The sequence below is a fragment of the Tyto alba genome, unplaced genomic scaffold (genome assembly GCF_018691265.1).
Source record: "Tyto alba isolate M040663 unplaced genomic scaffold, T.alba_DEE_v4.0 Super-Scaffold_22, whole genome shotgun sequence".
In the NCBI taxonomy this organism is placed as follows: Eukaryota; Metazoa; Chordata; class Aves; order Strigiformes; family Tytonidae; genus Tyto; species Tyto alba.
In genome coordinates this window covers 19,040,062-19,058,451 of record NW_024881296.1, presented here as the reverse complement: position 1 = coordinate 19,058,451, position 18,390 = coordinate 19,040,062, and the positions used below count along the sequence as shown (strand labels likewise).

Below are 18,390 nucleotides of genomic sequence, written 5' to 3'. Positions count from 1 at the left end.
CAAAAGGCTTCTAGGGTAGGATACAGCTGCAGCTGGTATGTGAAGAATCCACCACGCCATCTGCGATTCCCAGGACAATATTATTTGCAAAGCAACATGGGGCACAAAGTGGACTGAAGAGTTCACAGTCCCTCCCTGTAATGATACAGCAGATATGGAAATGAGATGGTACTACAGAATTGATAAGCTGCATACTTGACACCCTGAGCCAACCTCCCATCAGATTTTGATGAAATGCTATCCTTTGTGCGAACTTTGATCATTATAATGTCATTATAATACTAAAACACACCTCCATCCCAAAGGCTACCCACCTCCAAGGTTCAATCACTCCTCTCTGAGTCTGTGCCCTGAGTTTTTCATAATCTATACCTTTAAATGTGACGTGAGAGAATTTTACACCAATCATAATAAAGGTACTTATGACTAAAGTCACTAACTCCACCTCAAAGGTAAAAAATAGTATAAAAATAGCCCAAGAAAGAGGGGAAAGTGTGGAAGACACCATCCTGTTGAATCCTGGGACCAGTCAACAGGCTGAGCTTCTCCTTCCCCCCCATAGGGACGCCTTTGGGTAAGACTTAGGAACTTAGAAATCTCTCTAGAGAACCTCTTTTCCTTATTTATAGCCAGGCTGTATTGTTTATAACTTTGTTGTGCACCTTGTGTATACTCTTATTTGCACATGCTTTGCAGACGGTGTATTTATCACCAGCAATCACAAGTACCTCTATATCTGTCGCTTAAATAAACTGCTCTGTTTACGTAGCTAGTCGTTTCGGTTTCTCATTGAACGGGACCAAAGAGTGGCCGTGCTAGTTCATGAGCACGACTAGACTGAAGGTGCAGTCCACTATTAGTGTATCCAAATCGTAACAGTTTAATATATTAAACGCGATTGGACCAATAGCGGTGAATTGGATATCACTCAGAATTTAAACCTAGCCGCACCCAACCTTCCACAACAGTGAGGAGTGCTAGAATGCAAGGGGGTTTATTTTCTGCTACCACCATTTCATGTGACAGGGTGGCAGGTGCAATGTTTCTGGTCTCCCACTACTGTTACCAGCTCACTAATTCATCAGACCCCTGGAGAATCTTTCTCAATGGGTGATGCCACTTCTAGTTATATGATCTTAGTTCACATAGCTTTTGGTTTTCTGTCTGAGAAACCTAAGCACAAGCACCTTCATATTATAAACCATATGTTCAAAGGAGTATTTTAGAGGCATTTTCACACAGATTTTTGAGAAAGCCAAGATCATTTACATTTTTAAAACAGTCTTCAGTAAGCCAAGAATCCTGCAGGAGTTTACAAGAATCATGGGACATACAAATCTGAAAGCAAGAGCATAATGCAGAAAAAATAGAAGCAAAGCACAAATGAATCCATGGTATTGACCAATAAATATGAACTCTAGCAATATTGCTGAGAAGGCAAGCACAGAAGTTAGATCTGTCTTTTGAGCTGATTTAGCTCATGCTGCTGCCAGTTGTGTAGTTGAAAAGCTAGATTAATTATGAATTTAGGAGTACTGCAAAGCAATAGATTTTCAGGAAAGAATTTCTCTTGATCTCTATGGTGTTTATCACCCACAATAATTTTGTCAGTTTCAATCAGTGTAAATGATCCTCCCAGCACCTTCTAATAAATACTACTAATGGATCCAATGCAGGGAATGTACTAGTCCCTACTTGTATTCAGATTAATTTCTGTCCTCCTCGGGACATATCTCTCTAGAAAACTAGAAAAAAATAGGTTGGAATGTGCATCTATGAACACACATCTCAGAAACAATTCACAACACTTCATGAGATCAACCTTAAAGAGCATTTTTGTTACTATTGGTACCTATAGAAATATTTGTAAACTCTGAAATTCCAAACATTTGAATTGGAGCTTCTTTTCTCTATTGCCTGGTCATATTTTTATCAGAAAGTATCAGTCATCAAGTGACACCATGGAATTAATAATATAACATTGTTAGAAACAGCTGTAGGAACACCTTATGAGAAATTAAACATAATTGTATGAAAATTATTCCTTTGAGATACTTGATGGATATTGCCCCACTTATCTTTAAACAGAAGTATTATTTTCTAGCACCTCTAAAGCTACTTTAGTAAGTTCTACTGAAATAACTTATTTCATGTGAAATTTGCAGTGAAGTGCAAGATTCACTCTCTTCCATCCTCTCTCCAACATATATAACCGTGCTTATGAGTTTCCTGTATGTTACCACAATGGAGAGCATGCAGCAGTCAAGTTACCAAAAATCATTGTGAAGATAATCTACCTACCATCTACTTTGATCTTAAAGTCTTTACAGTTGTGCCATCTGCTTTATCATATTTCATTTTAAGCCTTATACTCAAGCAAAAGGAACAACCTGGCAATACAAATCTGACAAAATTGATCAAGACCAGAAATATCTCAGTGCTCTCAGTAAAACTAATCTATAAACAACCAAAATTTGGTGCAATTAACTTAATCATTCCATTTACAAAGTTGTTTCTACAAAGTCTGCGTGTGAATCTGTTGGAATGGAAATTTTATTTATAAAGGGCTATTTGAAGTGTAAGAATGGTCCATAAATCACAAACAGCACTCACACTGATCTGTTCTCCATGTTCAGATTTTGTTTTCACAGAATCAAAAATCTCACATACATTTTATAAGGTTAACACATATGCAGAAATTGAAAAGCCAGACACAAGCATTAAGTTTTTCTATTTGCTTATTCAGAAGCGATATATTTGGAACATGAGGTGATAAGAAGGCTTCTTACACCATCATCTCTCCTGCTTCATGTATAAGAGGAACAGCTAAAAGTGAGGCATTTGGTGGAGACTCCATGGTAATCACTAGCCAGGCTGCAGGTGTCCTGTGGGTTTTTGAAGGTGGTATAACAGACAGCAATCTCACAACCGCTCGTCATTTTCTGGAGACAACCCTATTAACTTCTGTGCCTTCAGCATCAAAACAGCGCAGAGGTGGTGCCCACCATCTCCACTCAGCATTTCTTGCCTCATCCCAGAGGCAGCCCAGGATCTGTTCTCCAGGCAAGGAAGGAAGTGTCCCCTTGTATTTCTTCACAGTTTTACCAAATTGCCAGTGGCTGCGTAGTAAATTGAGAATAATACCTTCAGTGAGGTTATCTCACCAAAACATCTCACTTGGAAAGTAACCCCTAACAAGGCTAGCTCCTTCTGCCCTTATCACACCTGGGATTGAGCCCAACTTAACACATGCGCTTTTGATGACTTTCATTTCCATAGGAAGCCTTGGCATCCACTTATGTGCATTGCCAGATAAGAATGACTTCCAAGCCTAAAATCCGAGATGTACACACGCCAAGAACTCCAACACTGAATTACCTTTGAAGAATCCTTAAAAAAATAGTAGCCTTGAAAATGCCTTGAAACTACAGTCACACAGCCTTCTGCCAGCAGATGCACAGATTTCTCACATCATTTAATGACTGCTGCCCACTCTGGAAAAAATGCACTCTCATGATGTGCAACTATGCTCAACTGAGACACATACTAAAATAACCAAACACAGTAACTAGTCTTTCTTTGTTCTTTAATGTGAAGCTTTATATGTCAATTTTAATCTAAAAGAATCAGTGTGCTATGTGGGCCTTTAAAAACAGATTTTATTCACTAACTGAGAAGTTTCTACCCAAGTTCAATGTTTATACTTCTTAATAAACAACTACAAAAAATCCCAAGAAGTATGGCATACCTCCATGCAACTTCATGTACTAGTGTGTAGAGATTGTATATAGTTAAATGCCATCACCGCTAATTAACACTAATTATCATATTAACACATGAATAATAAGCTTTCATGTCAAATGCAAGGTAGGGTATTGGGGACTAGTTAAAGGCATCATGCTACAAGGGTGACTTTATTATCTTCATTCTCATGGCATGTTAGGAAATGTGGGCACTGAATTGTGTGGTATTTCTTTCTAATTTTCACTAAAGGTAAAAACTGTGTAGATTGGTATTGTTTTGGGTGTTTAAATAACTCCAGCTAGAGTATAGGAGTAGAGGAAGGGGAAACAGAGCAGTTGAATGGTTCTAACTCTGAAAAAGGGCTCGGCACCTCTGGGCTATTTCTGTGACCCTGCCCTGGACCACCATAGACTGAAGACCATGGCTAGCTGACAAAGGTAGTCAGTCAGTCAGCTCAGTGGTCTCATTGCATCCCCTTGTGGTTGGGTGGCTACAAGAGCTGAGGATTGTCCAGCCCCATGAGACCAAGGGGTCAGGTAGGACCTAAGCAGCTTTTCTGCTCTCAGGAGGTGACCAGACTGGATCTGGAGCACTCAGAAGGTGAAACAGTTAACTTTTTCACAGTGCCAACATGTGCATTACCTAGAAACGTTCCCATTCCTCACAGACCCTGCTGAAGTGATTCTCCAACCCATGATACCCTAGAATTCCTCCCAGCACATTTTGCAGCCCACCGTAAAGACAGTCTATAGGCCTATGAGTAAGTGTGGAGGAGGAATGTTTTTAACTACACTTTATCCCTGTATTTCCAAACATAGCACGGATGGAGCAGCTCCTGTTCATGGAGACTATTATTCAGAGTAGCTCTGTGTTGTCTGCAAAGGATGATTCCACCTTTAGCAAACCAGCAAGCAGATCTCTCACAGTGAATGCATGGGATTTGAAACAACAGAAATGCAACAGTTCACACCAATTTTCATGAATACTAATGTCACTTTAAGTAGAAGAAAAAAAAAAAAAGTCTTTGGAATCCATCCAACAACAATTGGGATGGGGTTAATAACTTGTCTTTCTGAAAAGAAACACAGAAGTTGAAGCTTGCTACATATTTCCAGTGTAATTTGTAGCTTGAATCTAACAATAAAGGTATGGCAGATACAGATTAATAATAATTTTAAAAAGCAAATATGAATCTCGAGCTGCATAATCTGCAAAATCCTTGTGACGTTTTCTAAGAGGAGACCGTTGCCTTGTGGGGTATAATTGATCTACTATTTTCAAAAGTATCACTTCAAAGTCTATAAAAATACATTGTAACAAGCATTTTTCATCGGTCAGTAACACATACATAAAAATAGATATTTAATTAAAATTTCCCACAATCAGTGACTGAAACTATTACTTACAATGATATATTTAAAATGAATGAACAAATAACCTTCATAAATTGTTGTCTTTTCCATAAAAGTAAGCCCCACTAATGTTAGTGAGAGCTACATCTACAGTGAGGGGGAGCAAGGGCACAGGTCCCTTGAGGCAGCTCCTCAGGCACTGTGAGTTAGTGTAGCTGCCCAAAGTGCCTTGAAGACTTGAGAGATGGTGATTTACACCAATAAAGAATTTACCGCTTCCACATTTATTTTTCACCCTGGCCTTCCACAGATCTAATCGTATCTGTCAGCAACAGAGAATCTTAATAGCTCATATCCAACTCTTGCTAGCAGTTTGTTTCCTCATCTGAATAGAGCATAAATGAACTGCAAATGTCAGCTTACTTCCTCCCCCCGCCCCCCACATTGCAGCACTTTCATGTTTTAGGTGTCCAGTTTAATCCAATTCACCTTTGGATGCTGTATATGCAACTCTTCCTGGAGGTTCTTTTATTTATTCATCATAATGTATGTTCTTAACTCTTTTTACTTAGTCATCTCTGTGATATTGAAAGGTGTGGAGTCAGCTCAGTAACCAAAGGGAATCATAAATCAAATCCATACAAGAGATACAGTCAGGTAAACAGAACAGCTGCAAAACTATAGCAATAACGTGGCCAGGCTTGCAATTTTGTACTGAAAAATCCCATTTTGAGGACTGTACCTGGACTATAGGAGTGTCACAATAATGTATCACAAGAGTTTGTTTTCTATCAAATGCAATTACTTCTGTAATTTATGTTGGTCCACCGAGCCTGGCTATAAACCGATGTCTCCTTTTTAAAATGGCCTTACTTTTGTTATATTTCTTTTTATATTTAAAATTAATAAAACCTGTTGACTGTGAACAGATTGTAGAGAGTAATATTTTTTAGTATTGCTCAAGCTGCATGAAAACATGCTTGCCCAGACCTGCTGGCAAACTAGCCACAGCCCTTTCTTTCCCACAGGACATGGCTTTGCAGGGGCTAGCTGGACTGCAGAGGGATTTTCAGGTTTCTTTCCTCTGTCCCAGTCCCAGAACATTAGTTCACACATAGCAAAGCCAGCAGCTAATGCAGGAGTCCCTGCTGAGCCGTGACTCAGTTTGGCTCGGTCAGAAACACTATACTTCCCGCGAGTGGGGTCTGCTCACCAGCCCCACAGACAACCTTCCCCACTCCGTTGCAGTGCAGCTGGGCCCGCTGCCAGCTCCAGATCCAGATACTCACCCCTGTTAACTTTTTGTTTGGAAATCCACAAACCCCTCTGCGTGCGCATAAGGACGGGGGACAGCACTGCTGGGGAGACGCCTGATTTCGTGTGGGCTTTGCTGTGCTGCTGAGGCCCCTCCCGTTGCCTGCAGCCATGGTGCCCGGGGCCAGGGGAGTGGTGGGGACCTCCTCCACGCCGTGGGAAACCGCACCCCCCCACACTCCCCCAAACACATTCCCCCCTGGGTAGCAGCGGCTGGCACTCCCTGGGGAGGAGGCGGCTCCCCTGGGGTTCCAGCGGGTAACCCGTCACGGCAGAGCCCCCGCCAAGCATGGGGTGCCCCACGGCTGGCCGGGGGCTCCCAGGGGAGGCTGTGGGCTGCCCCGTACCTACCTTCCGTGTGGACGGCAGAGACGTAGGTCCAGTTGTAGCGCTTGACGATGTCGAGCATGGCCCTCGCTTGCAGCGTGTCAGAGGGGACCACCCTGAGGAAGTATTTGTACAGTGTTTTGTCACTCAGGTCGATGCTGGTGGCGGAGTAAGCAATCTGGGGGATGTCGAAGAGCTGGAGCAGATTTTGGACTTGAATGGCAACTGAACTGGACCCAGGGCCGATGACCCCCGCGATGGGCTTTTTCACTCTGGTCTGGGGCTGAGGCTGCACATCAGAAACGCAGCGGGTGCCTCCGTCCCTGTCATCCCTGATGGAGATGAGGGAGTCCCGTATGAACTCAATGCTCTGCTCCAGGGCCACCGAAGAGTGCCAGCAGGAGTCTCGGATCTCACTGCCCAGGGTGATGTTGGGTAGCAGGACCGGGTCGGCATTAATTTTATCCAAAGTGTGAAACATGGCTTCGACTCTCTGGATGCCGTATTGCTCCCGGATCTCCCCACACTTCCTCTCAGGCACCTTCTCAGCCGGCGGCTGGTGATGAACAGAGAAGAGAGCCCCGATGATGACATCCCCATCCATCCGAGCCACTGAGCGCTGAGAGGAGGCTGCGGAGAGAAGCACCTTCCGCCCAGGGCTCCTGGGCAGCATGTCCATCTCTAGGAGCAGAGCAGGGAAAAAGACCAGCAGCATGCCAATCATTTTGTTGCACGATGTCATCCAGACCCAGGTTACAAATTTCATGGGCTCCTCTTGCCTGCACATGATTTAAGGACATGTAGGAAATGGCATCTGCTTCCCCCTGCCAGCACCCAAGTTGCTCCAAATATCATCACAGCAAAATCTTACAGCATCGCTCTCGAAGGTGCCAAGGCTGCCCTCATCCTAGTGACTTTTAACCTGGTGCCATAGAAATAGGGGATAAAACAGGCTAATCAGGAAATCGGTGTCAAACCGCAGCTCAGTAATGCAACCCCCCCACAAAGTTCGAGATGACCACTTTCGCAAAGGCTCAGGGCAATTTGCTTCAGTAAGCCCCTCGAAAGGAAGTTTCAAGAGGGATTAAAAGATATATTTATTTGCCTTGACATACCATCATACATGCTCACATATGTTAAGTTCATGTGATCCTTTCCACATCCCCTTTCCAAGCCAAGGTGGCTGTTTTCTGCACCCTCAGCCACACAACACCCTACCCTCTGACCCTGGGAAGTTTTGAAAGTTTCACAAGGTAAGCAGCTCATGGGAGAAGCGTCTTAGCATGGCCCCAGTGGCCCCAGCCCTGAAAGCGGGGTGGCAAGTGCTTCTCTTCTCGCGTTCTAAGTACCTGAAGGCATCTCTCTCAGCTCAGGAATTTCCTCTGCCAATACAGAAAGGCGGTGAAAAGAGAGAGGGAGCACTCTGCCCTGCCAGCGATGGGAAATGTCATTTAAAGGTCAGCGAAGGGAGGAAACAAGCAGCCACTTGACAGTTTAGATTAACTTTTCCGTGTGTAGGGGGCAAAACCGTAATTCAGCCAGGGACACACACATGCAAGCGGGGGAAAATACATATTAGTTACTAAGGCAACGGCGGGCAAAGTCCTGACGTGCCTTCACCGGCACGCCTGCCTTGCATGCAGGCTTCGGGTGGGGAGAGGCGGCGAGCCCGGCGGCTGGGCTTGGAGGCTTGAAAAGCCGTGGTGGAAGGGGGGTGGGCGGCACCGGCACCGCCACCGCCACCGGCACCGGCACCGCCCGGGAGCGCGGCCGGGCCGGGCCGGGCCCCTGTTGCTCGGCGGCGCCGTCAGCACCCGGGACAGCGCCCGGCAGCCGCGGCCGCCGGCCGGACCGCTGCGTCCCGCCCCGCTCGTCCTGCCCCCCCGCTCCCTCTGCCCCCCCTGCCCCCCTGCCCCCTGCCCCCTGCCCCCCTTCCCCCTGCCCCCCTGCCCCGCTGCCCGCTACCCTGCTGCGTCCTGCCCCCCCTTGCTCCCCTGCCCCGCTGCGTCCTGCATCCCTGCGTCCTGCTCCCTGTCCCCTGCTCCCTGCCCCGCTGTCCCCTGCCCCCCTGCTTCCTGCCCCCCAGTCCCCCTGCTCCCTTCCCCCCCGCTCTCTGCCCCCCCTGCCTCCTTGCCCCGCTGTCCCGACCCCACGCTGTCCAGTTGTCCCGGCCCCGCCACCGCTGGCTCGCCCCCCCCCCCCCCCCCCCGAGCACCGCTGGGCGCTTCCCCCAAACTTCTGTCCTCCGCCCGGCGCTGCTGCCGCGGTTTCCCCGCATGCACACACACACACACGCACACGCAGGCACACGCACACACTTCCCGAGGCACGGAGACCGGCCGCGGCACGAACCGCCCCAGACTGGCCGCCGCTCCCTCGTCCCTCCCCGGCGGATGGCAGGGGGGGGCCGGGGCCGGGGCCGCGGAGGGCTGGAGGCGGTCACGGAGAAGGCGATGATCCGCGGAGAGCCGCCGTCCCGGCTGCGCGTCCACGCAGCCTCCCGAAGTAGGCTCCCACGGGCAGCTCCGGAACCCGACTCCCCAGCGCCTTTCGCCCGCACCGCCTCCCCCCCCCCCCCCCCCCCCCCCCAAAGCAGCTCCCCCGGCCAAGCCCCGCGGTCCGTTTGGAGGGTCACCCCGGGGACGTACCTGCCCGGGCGAGGCAGCGGCTCCCTGCCTGCTCGGAGCGGGCACCGGCGGCTCTCCGGCCGCCCCGAGCTGGCGCGCTGGCGGCGGGGCGACGGCGGTGGGCTGGGCGCTGGTGCCCTCTGTCTTCAGCACCGCTCCAGCGCAAGGAAAAAAACAGGTCATCCCGGGCTCATCCATTATCTCATACCGAAGGATCAGTCATTTTCTCCCCCTCCTTAATTTCTTCGGCTATTGTCTCGTAAGCGAGCAAGGAAGCATCACCCGGAGCACGCTGCGGCCGCAGGGGAGGTGTTTGGTCTCACCTCCCGCGGCTTTTAATTCGTTGTCTTCTTGCCACAATTAGCAAGAGCGAGAGCAGAAGCAAGAGACTGCTGCTCGAAGGGAACCCAGACCATGCTCGGGAGACCCCAGATAGTGAAATGTGCCGGTCTGCCTCACGGGTAGGGTTTCGCTATTAAAATAAATATATTAAAAAAAAAAAATACTGCAACAAGATAAATCACCTGTAAGGATAAAGGCATTGAGATTACAGTTTTCAGGTCAAGATGAATCTAAATGAAGCACATGAGAGTCATGTCAGATTAAAATAATACCAGATTGAATAATCATAATTCAGACGACCTGCTTGCATCCCCAACATGGGTCTCGGGTGTTTTACTTGACTGTATGAAAGTTAAAGTTAGATTACCTCCCCGCTGGGAACTCTATAGATATTTGCCCTACTTTTGAAAGAAAGAGGCAAGGACAAACATTTAACTATTGCTCATTCAGAGAAGGGTTTGCAGTGAATGCTGCCTCAGGGGTGTCTTCTCCCTGTGTCAATATTTGTGGGTTTTTTTACTGTCACACAGCTAGGTTTTTTTGCCCGTGTGGCGTGTTTATCTACAAGGCATGTTCATTATGGAAGACTCAGCCCAGGGGTTTGCCGGTGCCCACTTTCCCCGCAGGTCCTGTTTCCCAAAGAGGGAGCCAGGGCTGGAGGGGCTGCTTGTCCCCTGCCTCTGGGCATGAAGCTCCCCCCCAGGCACCGCAGACCCAGCTCGGGGCAGCTCTGCCAGCATCAGACCTGGAGGGACAACCCAATGTGCACGTAAAGGGGGAACAAACTCCACTTCATCCACGCTTTAACAATCAAACTTTAGTCCCTGCCCTTGTCACAAACAAACCTGCAACACACCAGCAAATTATTCCAATGATTAAGTGAAAAGTTTGCTCCACTGGCTTTGGCAGGAGAAGCATTTGCAAATGCTCCCATTGGTTCCTCCCAACTTTTAACACTCTGTAGCCTTCATCCCCTCCAACCTGGCACTCACAAAGACAGCAGGTCTTTCTGCAGAGGCTCATGCAAGGCTGTCACACAGAGCTGTTCTCCCTCCTGTCATGGCCTGAGTTTTGCTGAGGTCCCAATGCCCAGCTGTGGCCTCAGCTGCTGCCACTCCAATCCCTGCAGCAGCCGATGGGAGCAGGTGAGAACTGGCAGAGGTCTGGGACTCAAGAGAAGACACCTGTGATATCAGGAGGCTTCTGGAAGGGCTAGGGAAAGATGGCAGTGGGACTGCAGGGGCTTCAATCTTCCCCAGTGGTGATGGATGATACAAAGGGTGGATGATACTTCCCCCCATGGGGAAGTAGCACCATGTAACCCTGCTGTCCTTGTCCCCCCAAAGAGGCCAGAGTCATCCCACTGCCTCCTGCCCCTGTCTCCTACACACCCTGGCCCTGCCCCTCCTGAGTGCAGATCTAACGCTTCTCCCCTCAGAAACGGTCCATGACACAGTCCTACAGCCTTCTCAAATTTCTTAACACACGGAGGCCCTTTAGCATGGTAACCACCCTTGGGGTGCTGCACAGGACTGCATTTTTTGCACAGATATGAGCTGCCATCAGACAAGCAGAGGATCAGGGCAAGAGCAGAGCACGGGCTGGAGCTGGCTTGTAAGCAATGTTTGTTTTCCATGGGAAATTACTTGATGTTGAACATTCTTCCTTCCTGAAGTGGAGGAAGAGTGAACAATTTTCAGTCTCCCCTGAAACAACATTTAAAAATCACTTGCAGGTTGATTGAAATACTCTATTTTGATGGCATGAGAAATGTTTTGTTCTGTTTTCCATTTAAACATTTTATACTGTGTAGCACAGTGTATCATTATTTTTACTTCAGATGAAATCAATCATCAGCTTAAAATGGAAGTTCTGTTCCAGTATTTCTTCAAAAGATTTTTTTTTTTTTTTTTTTTGCTACAACAGACATAGTCCAGTTAAATTTTCTGTTTCATCAAAATGACCTCTTTTGACACAAAATCTTCCACTGGAAAAGTTCTGGTCAGCTGTAATGAGAGATGACATTGTATTGTAGAAAACAGTTTGAAAGGAGGGGGATGGTTTGGAGTAGCAAAGACTGAATCTTAGAAACCTCGTCTACTGACTGAGACCCCACTTGTGGTTTCCTAAACATGCTCCTCCCTCCTCTACTCCTTATCATGAGAGAAAGGTCAGACTGGCTGTGTCTAGTTGTGCAGACTCTCCAGCTAAATTACTGGGAAGACATAAAGCTATTCTGCAAGGATCAATGTCGCTAAAATTGTACAATCTTATTCTGCCTTGGAAATAAGTTGAAAGCTCATGTGCTCCTGTCTGAAATCAGTTAAAACATATACCAGCTATTTTATAAATTGGCAATAATTCTTTGTATTCTGCTCATTGAGATGCTTTCTGCTCATGATTTAGAAAACCACCTACTATATATAAGCAGCGTGTGTGCAAAACATGCATAGGTAGCCCTCTGTAGTAGATACTGAAATGTTTACTCATGAACAAGGATTTAGAGTCATCTCAACATCTAGCAGGCTTGTCCAGTCGAAACAGAGATTTTAATCTTCCTAATATATTCAATATCTTTTCTCTTAGCAAAGCAAATATTTCTTATAGGTTTTCATTTAAAACATGTGCCAGCTATAACATCATTCTCACCCCCTTTCTTCTATTTAAGCTCTTAAGTCACCCTGTCAGTTAAGAACCAAAGAAACAGCATTTTTAACAGTTTTGATTACTTATATTTACTTGCTGCAACTGCTAGGAAATGAACATTAACGGATCGATGTCAGTATATATGGAGCTTCATAAAGGTCTGATTGCTTAGCTCTTCCTTGTACTAGTAGTTCCATTAAAATTAAATAAGATTAACCCATGAAATTTAGGCCTCACTTCTGAGATATTTAGAAACTAGCAATTAGCTTCCACACAAACCTATGATTATATGGGGTTACTCTCTTCCACTCCTTTTTTTTTGACAGGCTTCCCTTGACCACAAGAATCCCCAGAAATTTGAAAGCTTCCACTGCTAGTCATCAAAAAGTCTCTTGTCCCCTGTCTCAAGTCACAGTAACTTGAGCATATTTTATAGGATTAGGAGATTTCACATCCTTATAAAATAATCAAAATCTCTCCTCAGAGATTTAGTCAGGAGGGAACTGCCTGTTTGGTTATGATTTCAAATGTTTTTCGAATAAGTGTGAGATCCAAATCAATGAAAAATTCAGCATTTGGGGATGTCTTGTAAATTTTTTACACTCTCTAAGGATTATAGACTCTGTGAAGTGATGACTAGACTAGATTTATTCAGACATTCAGCAGTTTACATCTCTGGCTAGCAGAGGTGTTAATAAGCTAAGATTAATTCTTTCTACATTTTAAACTAAGTAACTGATTGCTTTTATAACACCATATTAAAAAACTCTCAGCAGAAGATCTTCATGCCGACTGTTAAGTAGAAAGCCTAGAAGAGACTGCTCCAGGAGAGAAAGGGCCTGGCCTCTCCTCAAGGGAAACTCACCTCACAAATGGTTTCTTTGCCACAAACCCGTGCTGCCTAAGCAATGACACGCAACAGCCAAAAGCACCTTGTTTCCCTTCATTACAGAAAGGGCACAGGTCACAAAGTGGAGATTTCGCCAGCACCTGCTCTTGTGAAACCCTGTGACAAATTTTGGTGCTCTGACAGCTATGGAGACGCTCCCAAAGAGCGAACGAGAAGTCAGCTAAATGTCTCCTTTGCTAAACAATGTGACTATTCAGTCCTGGATAATGTTTCAAACCAATTCTGTATTTATTTATTTCTTAACTGCAAAAATGTACTTAGGGTGCCCTCTAGGCCAAAATGCTATACAATATTTACAGCACGCTCTTACACACACCAATTCTATCCATCTCAATTAATTTTGATAAAACTCTCTTGTCCTGAAATCCCCTGATTTCCCTGAAATCATCCCCTAAGAAACAACCTGAGTAAATAGATACATCTGTGCTGGGACTTGCATACAAGCAAGCTTACGCTACACGATGCCAAAGAGAAAAGTGCATTCCAAAGTCAAAAGTCCACAATTTCTGAGCTTCAGACTCTCAATTTAAAATCCACAGACTTCTAATTTAATTCAGAAATGTCAGTCTGAATCACTCCAGCTGAACTCGCCAGACAGGGACTTATGTAAGTGTGAAGAGAGAGACGGTATCTTGGATATATGGGATTTAATACAGATTAACTAGACAGGTCTATTTCATTAGATTGTAACCAACAAACAGGACAAGGAATTTAACTAGAAGTCACTGTAACCTGTGAAGGATTTGGTACTCTGTGGGAAATGTGGCAGCTAAAGCAACCACTAGCCAGAATTTTCTAGTGATTTTCAAGGACAGCTCTGTGTAAAGCCATGATCTGAAGGAATCCAGACTGGTATGGTAGAAAACCGGTAACACCTACATATTGAAAGGAAGTCCTTGCTGTGTAGGTAAGGGAAAGGTTTTCCTGCTCCCTCCTGCCATCTTGGCTTTTGGGCTGGAGCTGTGGATCAGTACCTGCTTTTGCTGCACATTTCAGTTACAAAAGGAATAAGTGACTCAGGATGATAGAAAGTTTACTCTCGGACTGTACTATGGAACAACACACCTCTGCACCATGCAGAGGGAAACTTGCAAGTACCTAGTCATTTCTGAAATTTCCCCAATGACTACAGCTAGCACTGAAGAAAACAGCTCTGTATTTACTGGCCGTTACCTGCATCCTACATTTCACCACATACTCCCTTTCTAGATACTTTGTAAAACAAAAAGAAGAAAAAATGACATATTAAAAATCATATATGTCAGAGATGGAAAAAGCTAGCGGTCTTTCCAAAATGGGAATATTTTACACATGACTAAAGAATCAATGGAGGTTTTACAAATATCAGTTTAGCAATCAAACCATGTGTAACAAGTATCTAACACTTTTTAAAGAACCTTTCCAATCCTCAATAAAAAAGCCCAAATTAGTGTATCAGAAGTGTAATTTACACTCAATACCCCAGAACATTACTTTTCCCATATACAGTCTATTGCTGTTTATGAAACACTGTTGTCCTGGTTTGGGCCAGAATAGAGTTAATGTTCCTTTTGGGGAACTAGAATAGTGCTGTGTTTTGGATTCAGCATTGGGTTTGGTATGGGAAGAATGCTGATAGCACACTGATGTTTTCAGCTGCTACTGAGATTTCAAGGACTCTCCAACTCCCCATGTCCTGCCCGTGCTCAAGGGCACAGGGAGCAGGGAGGGAGCATGGCCAGAGCACCTGACCCAAACTGGCCAGTGAAATATCCCATATCATGGAACGTCATGCTCACTATATAGAGGAGGGGTGGTCGGGAAGGGGCTCGCTCTCGCTCGCTTCCGGGATTGCGATTGTGGGATCTTGGTATCTCGGGGTCGCTGGCTGGGAACGGGCTGGGTATTGGTCAGCAGGTGGTGAGCAATTGCATTGTGCATTGCCCATTTATATTTTCTATTGCTGTTATTGTTTTCATCTTATTACCATTATTAAACTGTTCCTATCTCAACCTGCAAGTCTCCCTTTACCCCTCCAATTCCCTCCCCCATTCCCAGGTCGAGGGGGAGGTTGGGTGAGCAGCTGCGGGGTGGTTGGCTGATGACCAGGCTCAAACCACAACTGTATACCAGAAACTTTATCATCTTCCATAAATACCTATTTTTGAAGTCTGCGTAGCAAATAAAGAATGGGATAATGGAATATCTTAAAGATTAGTAGGATTTTGTGGTGACTTTTAACTGAAATGATCTTATTTTCTACCCTGCACCTTCTTTATGCATTTACATTTGTTCAGGATGGATGGAAAGGATGCCTTAAAATCACTGCTATCAGACTGGTTGGTTGTTACTCACTTTGCTCTCACTATACCTGGGTGTAAAAGAACTCAGTGGTGTGAAGTAGGGGGACTTCAGACCTCTAGTTTTACAATCATTATTTTGATTGTTTTTCTAAATGTAGGTAATGTGACAGAATAGCACATCATTGAGTAGTTACTCAATAAAATAATGGAAGATGCATGTTTTAAAGAGGTTTAGAAGAAAAGATACATCTCAAAGTGTACCTGTGGTTTGAGATACATTGAGGTGCAGAGCTGTGCATGAGTGAATTCAAAGGGTGCCATGGCTTTGTCCTCTTTCAGATTTTATTGGTCTTGCCTGGAATATATTGTGTATAAGAACTATGGACTGAGCAAAGTGAATGAATGGGTGCATAGACCAAAGGAAACCCGGTCTAGATTCATATTATGCTGAATGAGAGGTAAAGAGGTATTGGCAATGCTCTGCATCCTGTACACAGCTGTAGAAAAATAATCCACACTGAAATACATGTTTTTATAACACTGCTTACATACTTATATCTGTGCAGTTTACACACTTTTCATGCTTTGGTCTGAACCCAATGGTCCAGTCAAGGAAACATGGCGTAAAATACTAGGTAATACTGTATTTATTTTTAATACAGAGCTATTACTTAAAGAAAGACATACAGAATAAGAATCTGATACTCAGAAATGGTATGAGGATATGGCATACAAACTTTGCTCCTCCAGTTATTTGCAAATGGCTTGATGCACAAAAGCATCACACCTACAATAGGAAAGGCCAGTTCAGAGCATTTAAAAACATAGTTCTCACTAAGTGTCTACACATGTTTTGACATCTGTACTATAATAAAAATAAGAACAATATTGGAGTACATATGTTTCTTTTAAGTACTTTTATTTATAGTCCTCATGAAGAATTACCTTGATAACAGAATACGCACACAGACTTTATCGTTTTGACTTTCTATCCAGGCAAAGCATTTCTGCAAGCATTTCATTACTTCAGGATCTATTAGAATCATTGTTATAACTCTCTTTCCTCTCACTTCCCTGACAGCATGCTGCTGTGGTTTTGGTGACACATTAATTGCCTTTTCTGTGTGATTTCCTTCTGGTGAAGTAGCTCCACTGTCTCACTGGCCCACTGCCATTTCAGGGACACCAAGACCTTGATCCTCACCCAGGGTGCCTGGTTCCTCAGCCACTAGCTATAACTGGCTGGTCCTTAAGGTGTTTCAAACCCTGGTTCCTCCAGAATCAGACTTTCTTACTCTTGTCCAGCTATTCAACTCTACTTGACTTAGCCCTGGATTTATCACAAAAAAAAAATGACTTTATTAAGGCAGGAAAACAAACATCAAACATAACACTGCCATTGGGGATGAAATGGCTGAGGTACAGCTGATCCAGAAGCTTGAATTCATTGACTGTGAGCGCTGGTCCTCAGTAAGTATATTTAAATGCTTTCTATCTTGCATTTCCACCAGCTATTGCCAGCCATTATCTAACTAGGTAATGCTTCATTTATATCTCCAGTCCACTTATGATTAATGGCTCACGTTTGGTTCATGCATTAGATCACGGATCTTCAAACATCATACTTGGATGTTTGCTCTTCTGCATATCTTCCTTACATGCTCTTATATTTTTTTTGGCTCTTGCTGAGCAAAACATAAGATCCTGATGTTTTATAGACATTGGATTAACAATGTTCTGAAATACCAGACCCTCTCATATGCTTTGAATTGGACATTAAGAAAAAGGATGCACCTAAAACCATTAGTTTTTTTAAAAAATCTTACTCTCTGTAGCCATAGGGTTGAACTGAAAATGATCAAAAAGGAAGGCCAGAAGCAGTGAACAAAACCCAAAGAGAATAATCTCACATAGTCTTAATTAAAGGACACTTTTATCTTGGTTGTCTAAGGAAATAAAGCCAGGGTGTTTACTGTGCCTACTGCCTCCACAGCCCCCCCTAATAAAAGACCAAAAGCTATTCAGTCTGCAACTGGGGAGAAAAATCACTGAAATTTGAAAAAGTCTCGAAGATAATAGTTCAAGTTTTTAAAAGTCAGCAATTGTCTAGAAGAAGTAGACCTACATAAGTACCCACCCTGGGACAGAGATGAAATAACCAGCAGTGGCAACCAGGTGCCCAGCCAGCACTGCTGTGAGCCAGCTGCAGAACGGCGTGTCTCTGCCCGGGGACGTACAACTGGGTGTCCAAGAGACAAACTGGTGGTTTTCAGAGGTGGAGGATGGAGTGATCATTGGACAGACTGATTGTACACACAGGATTACCAGGGCTGGGTGGGAAAGTGGGCTGCTCATGGAACCACTAATCCCCTCATGTGTGTAAATTGCATGTATAGGTTATTAATTGGAACTCACAAGGTGATTCTTGAAATTTGGTTAGCAATGAATGGGTGAAGGGACAGGAATAATACACATCTGAGGTGCTGTGTCATCATACTGTAAATAAAGCACATGGGCAATCAACACTTGTTTCACTAAATAAAGAGAACTCACTTAAGGGAAGATTTCTAAATAGCAGTTAGTTTTATTGTTCAGAGAATATCCACATATTCACGAGGATGAGTTTAAAACAAAGTGTCCTTGTGGTTTTCAAATTATCTGTACAAGCCTGGCGTGTAAGCAAATTAATTTAATGTTAATATTTGGCATAGTTAATTTAATGGCATAGTCTTTTATTTTTATTCTAGATTATATTTTCTTGATAACTATAGCATGTGCTTGTTTTTATACCATATGCTTGGTTTTGATTTTGTTTTCATTTTTCTTTTCCTTGGCAACAGATTCTA

General features: G+C 44.5%; 1 protein-coding gene across 7 annotated transcripts in view; it reads right to left on the bottom strand.

Annotated features, from left to right (window-relative positions):
• Positions 1–9,771, bottom strand: part of GRM1 (glutamate metabotropic receptor 1) — a 198,477-nt gene extending 188,706 nt beyond the window's left edge. For 6 of the 7 annotated variants that reach the window (XM_042796093.1, XM_042796094.1, XM_042796096.1 and 3 more), the window contains exons 1-2: positions 9,386–9,771; positions 6,762–7,659 (exon numbers count right to left, since the gene is read on the bottom strand). In XM_042796093.1, the coding sequence (XP_042652027.1) occupies positions 6,762–7,524 (763 nt within the window). In that variant the 5' untranslated portion in view covers positions 7,525–7,659; positions 9,386–9,771. Of the gene's footprint in view, positions 1–6,761; positions 7,660–8,086; positions 8,194–9,385 lie in introns of those variants that run through there. The other variant, XM_033011684.2, reaches the window with a different exon arrangement.
• Positions 9,772–18,390: the final 8,619 nt, after the last annotated feature.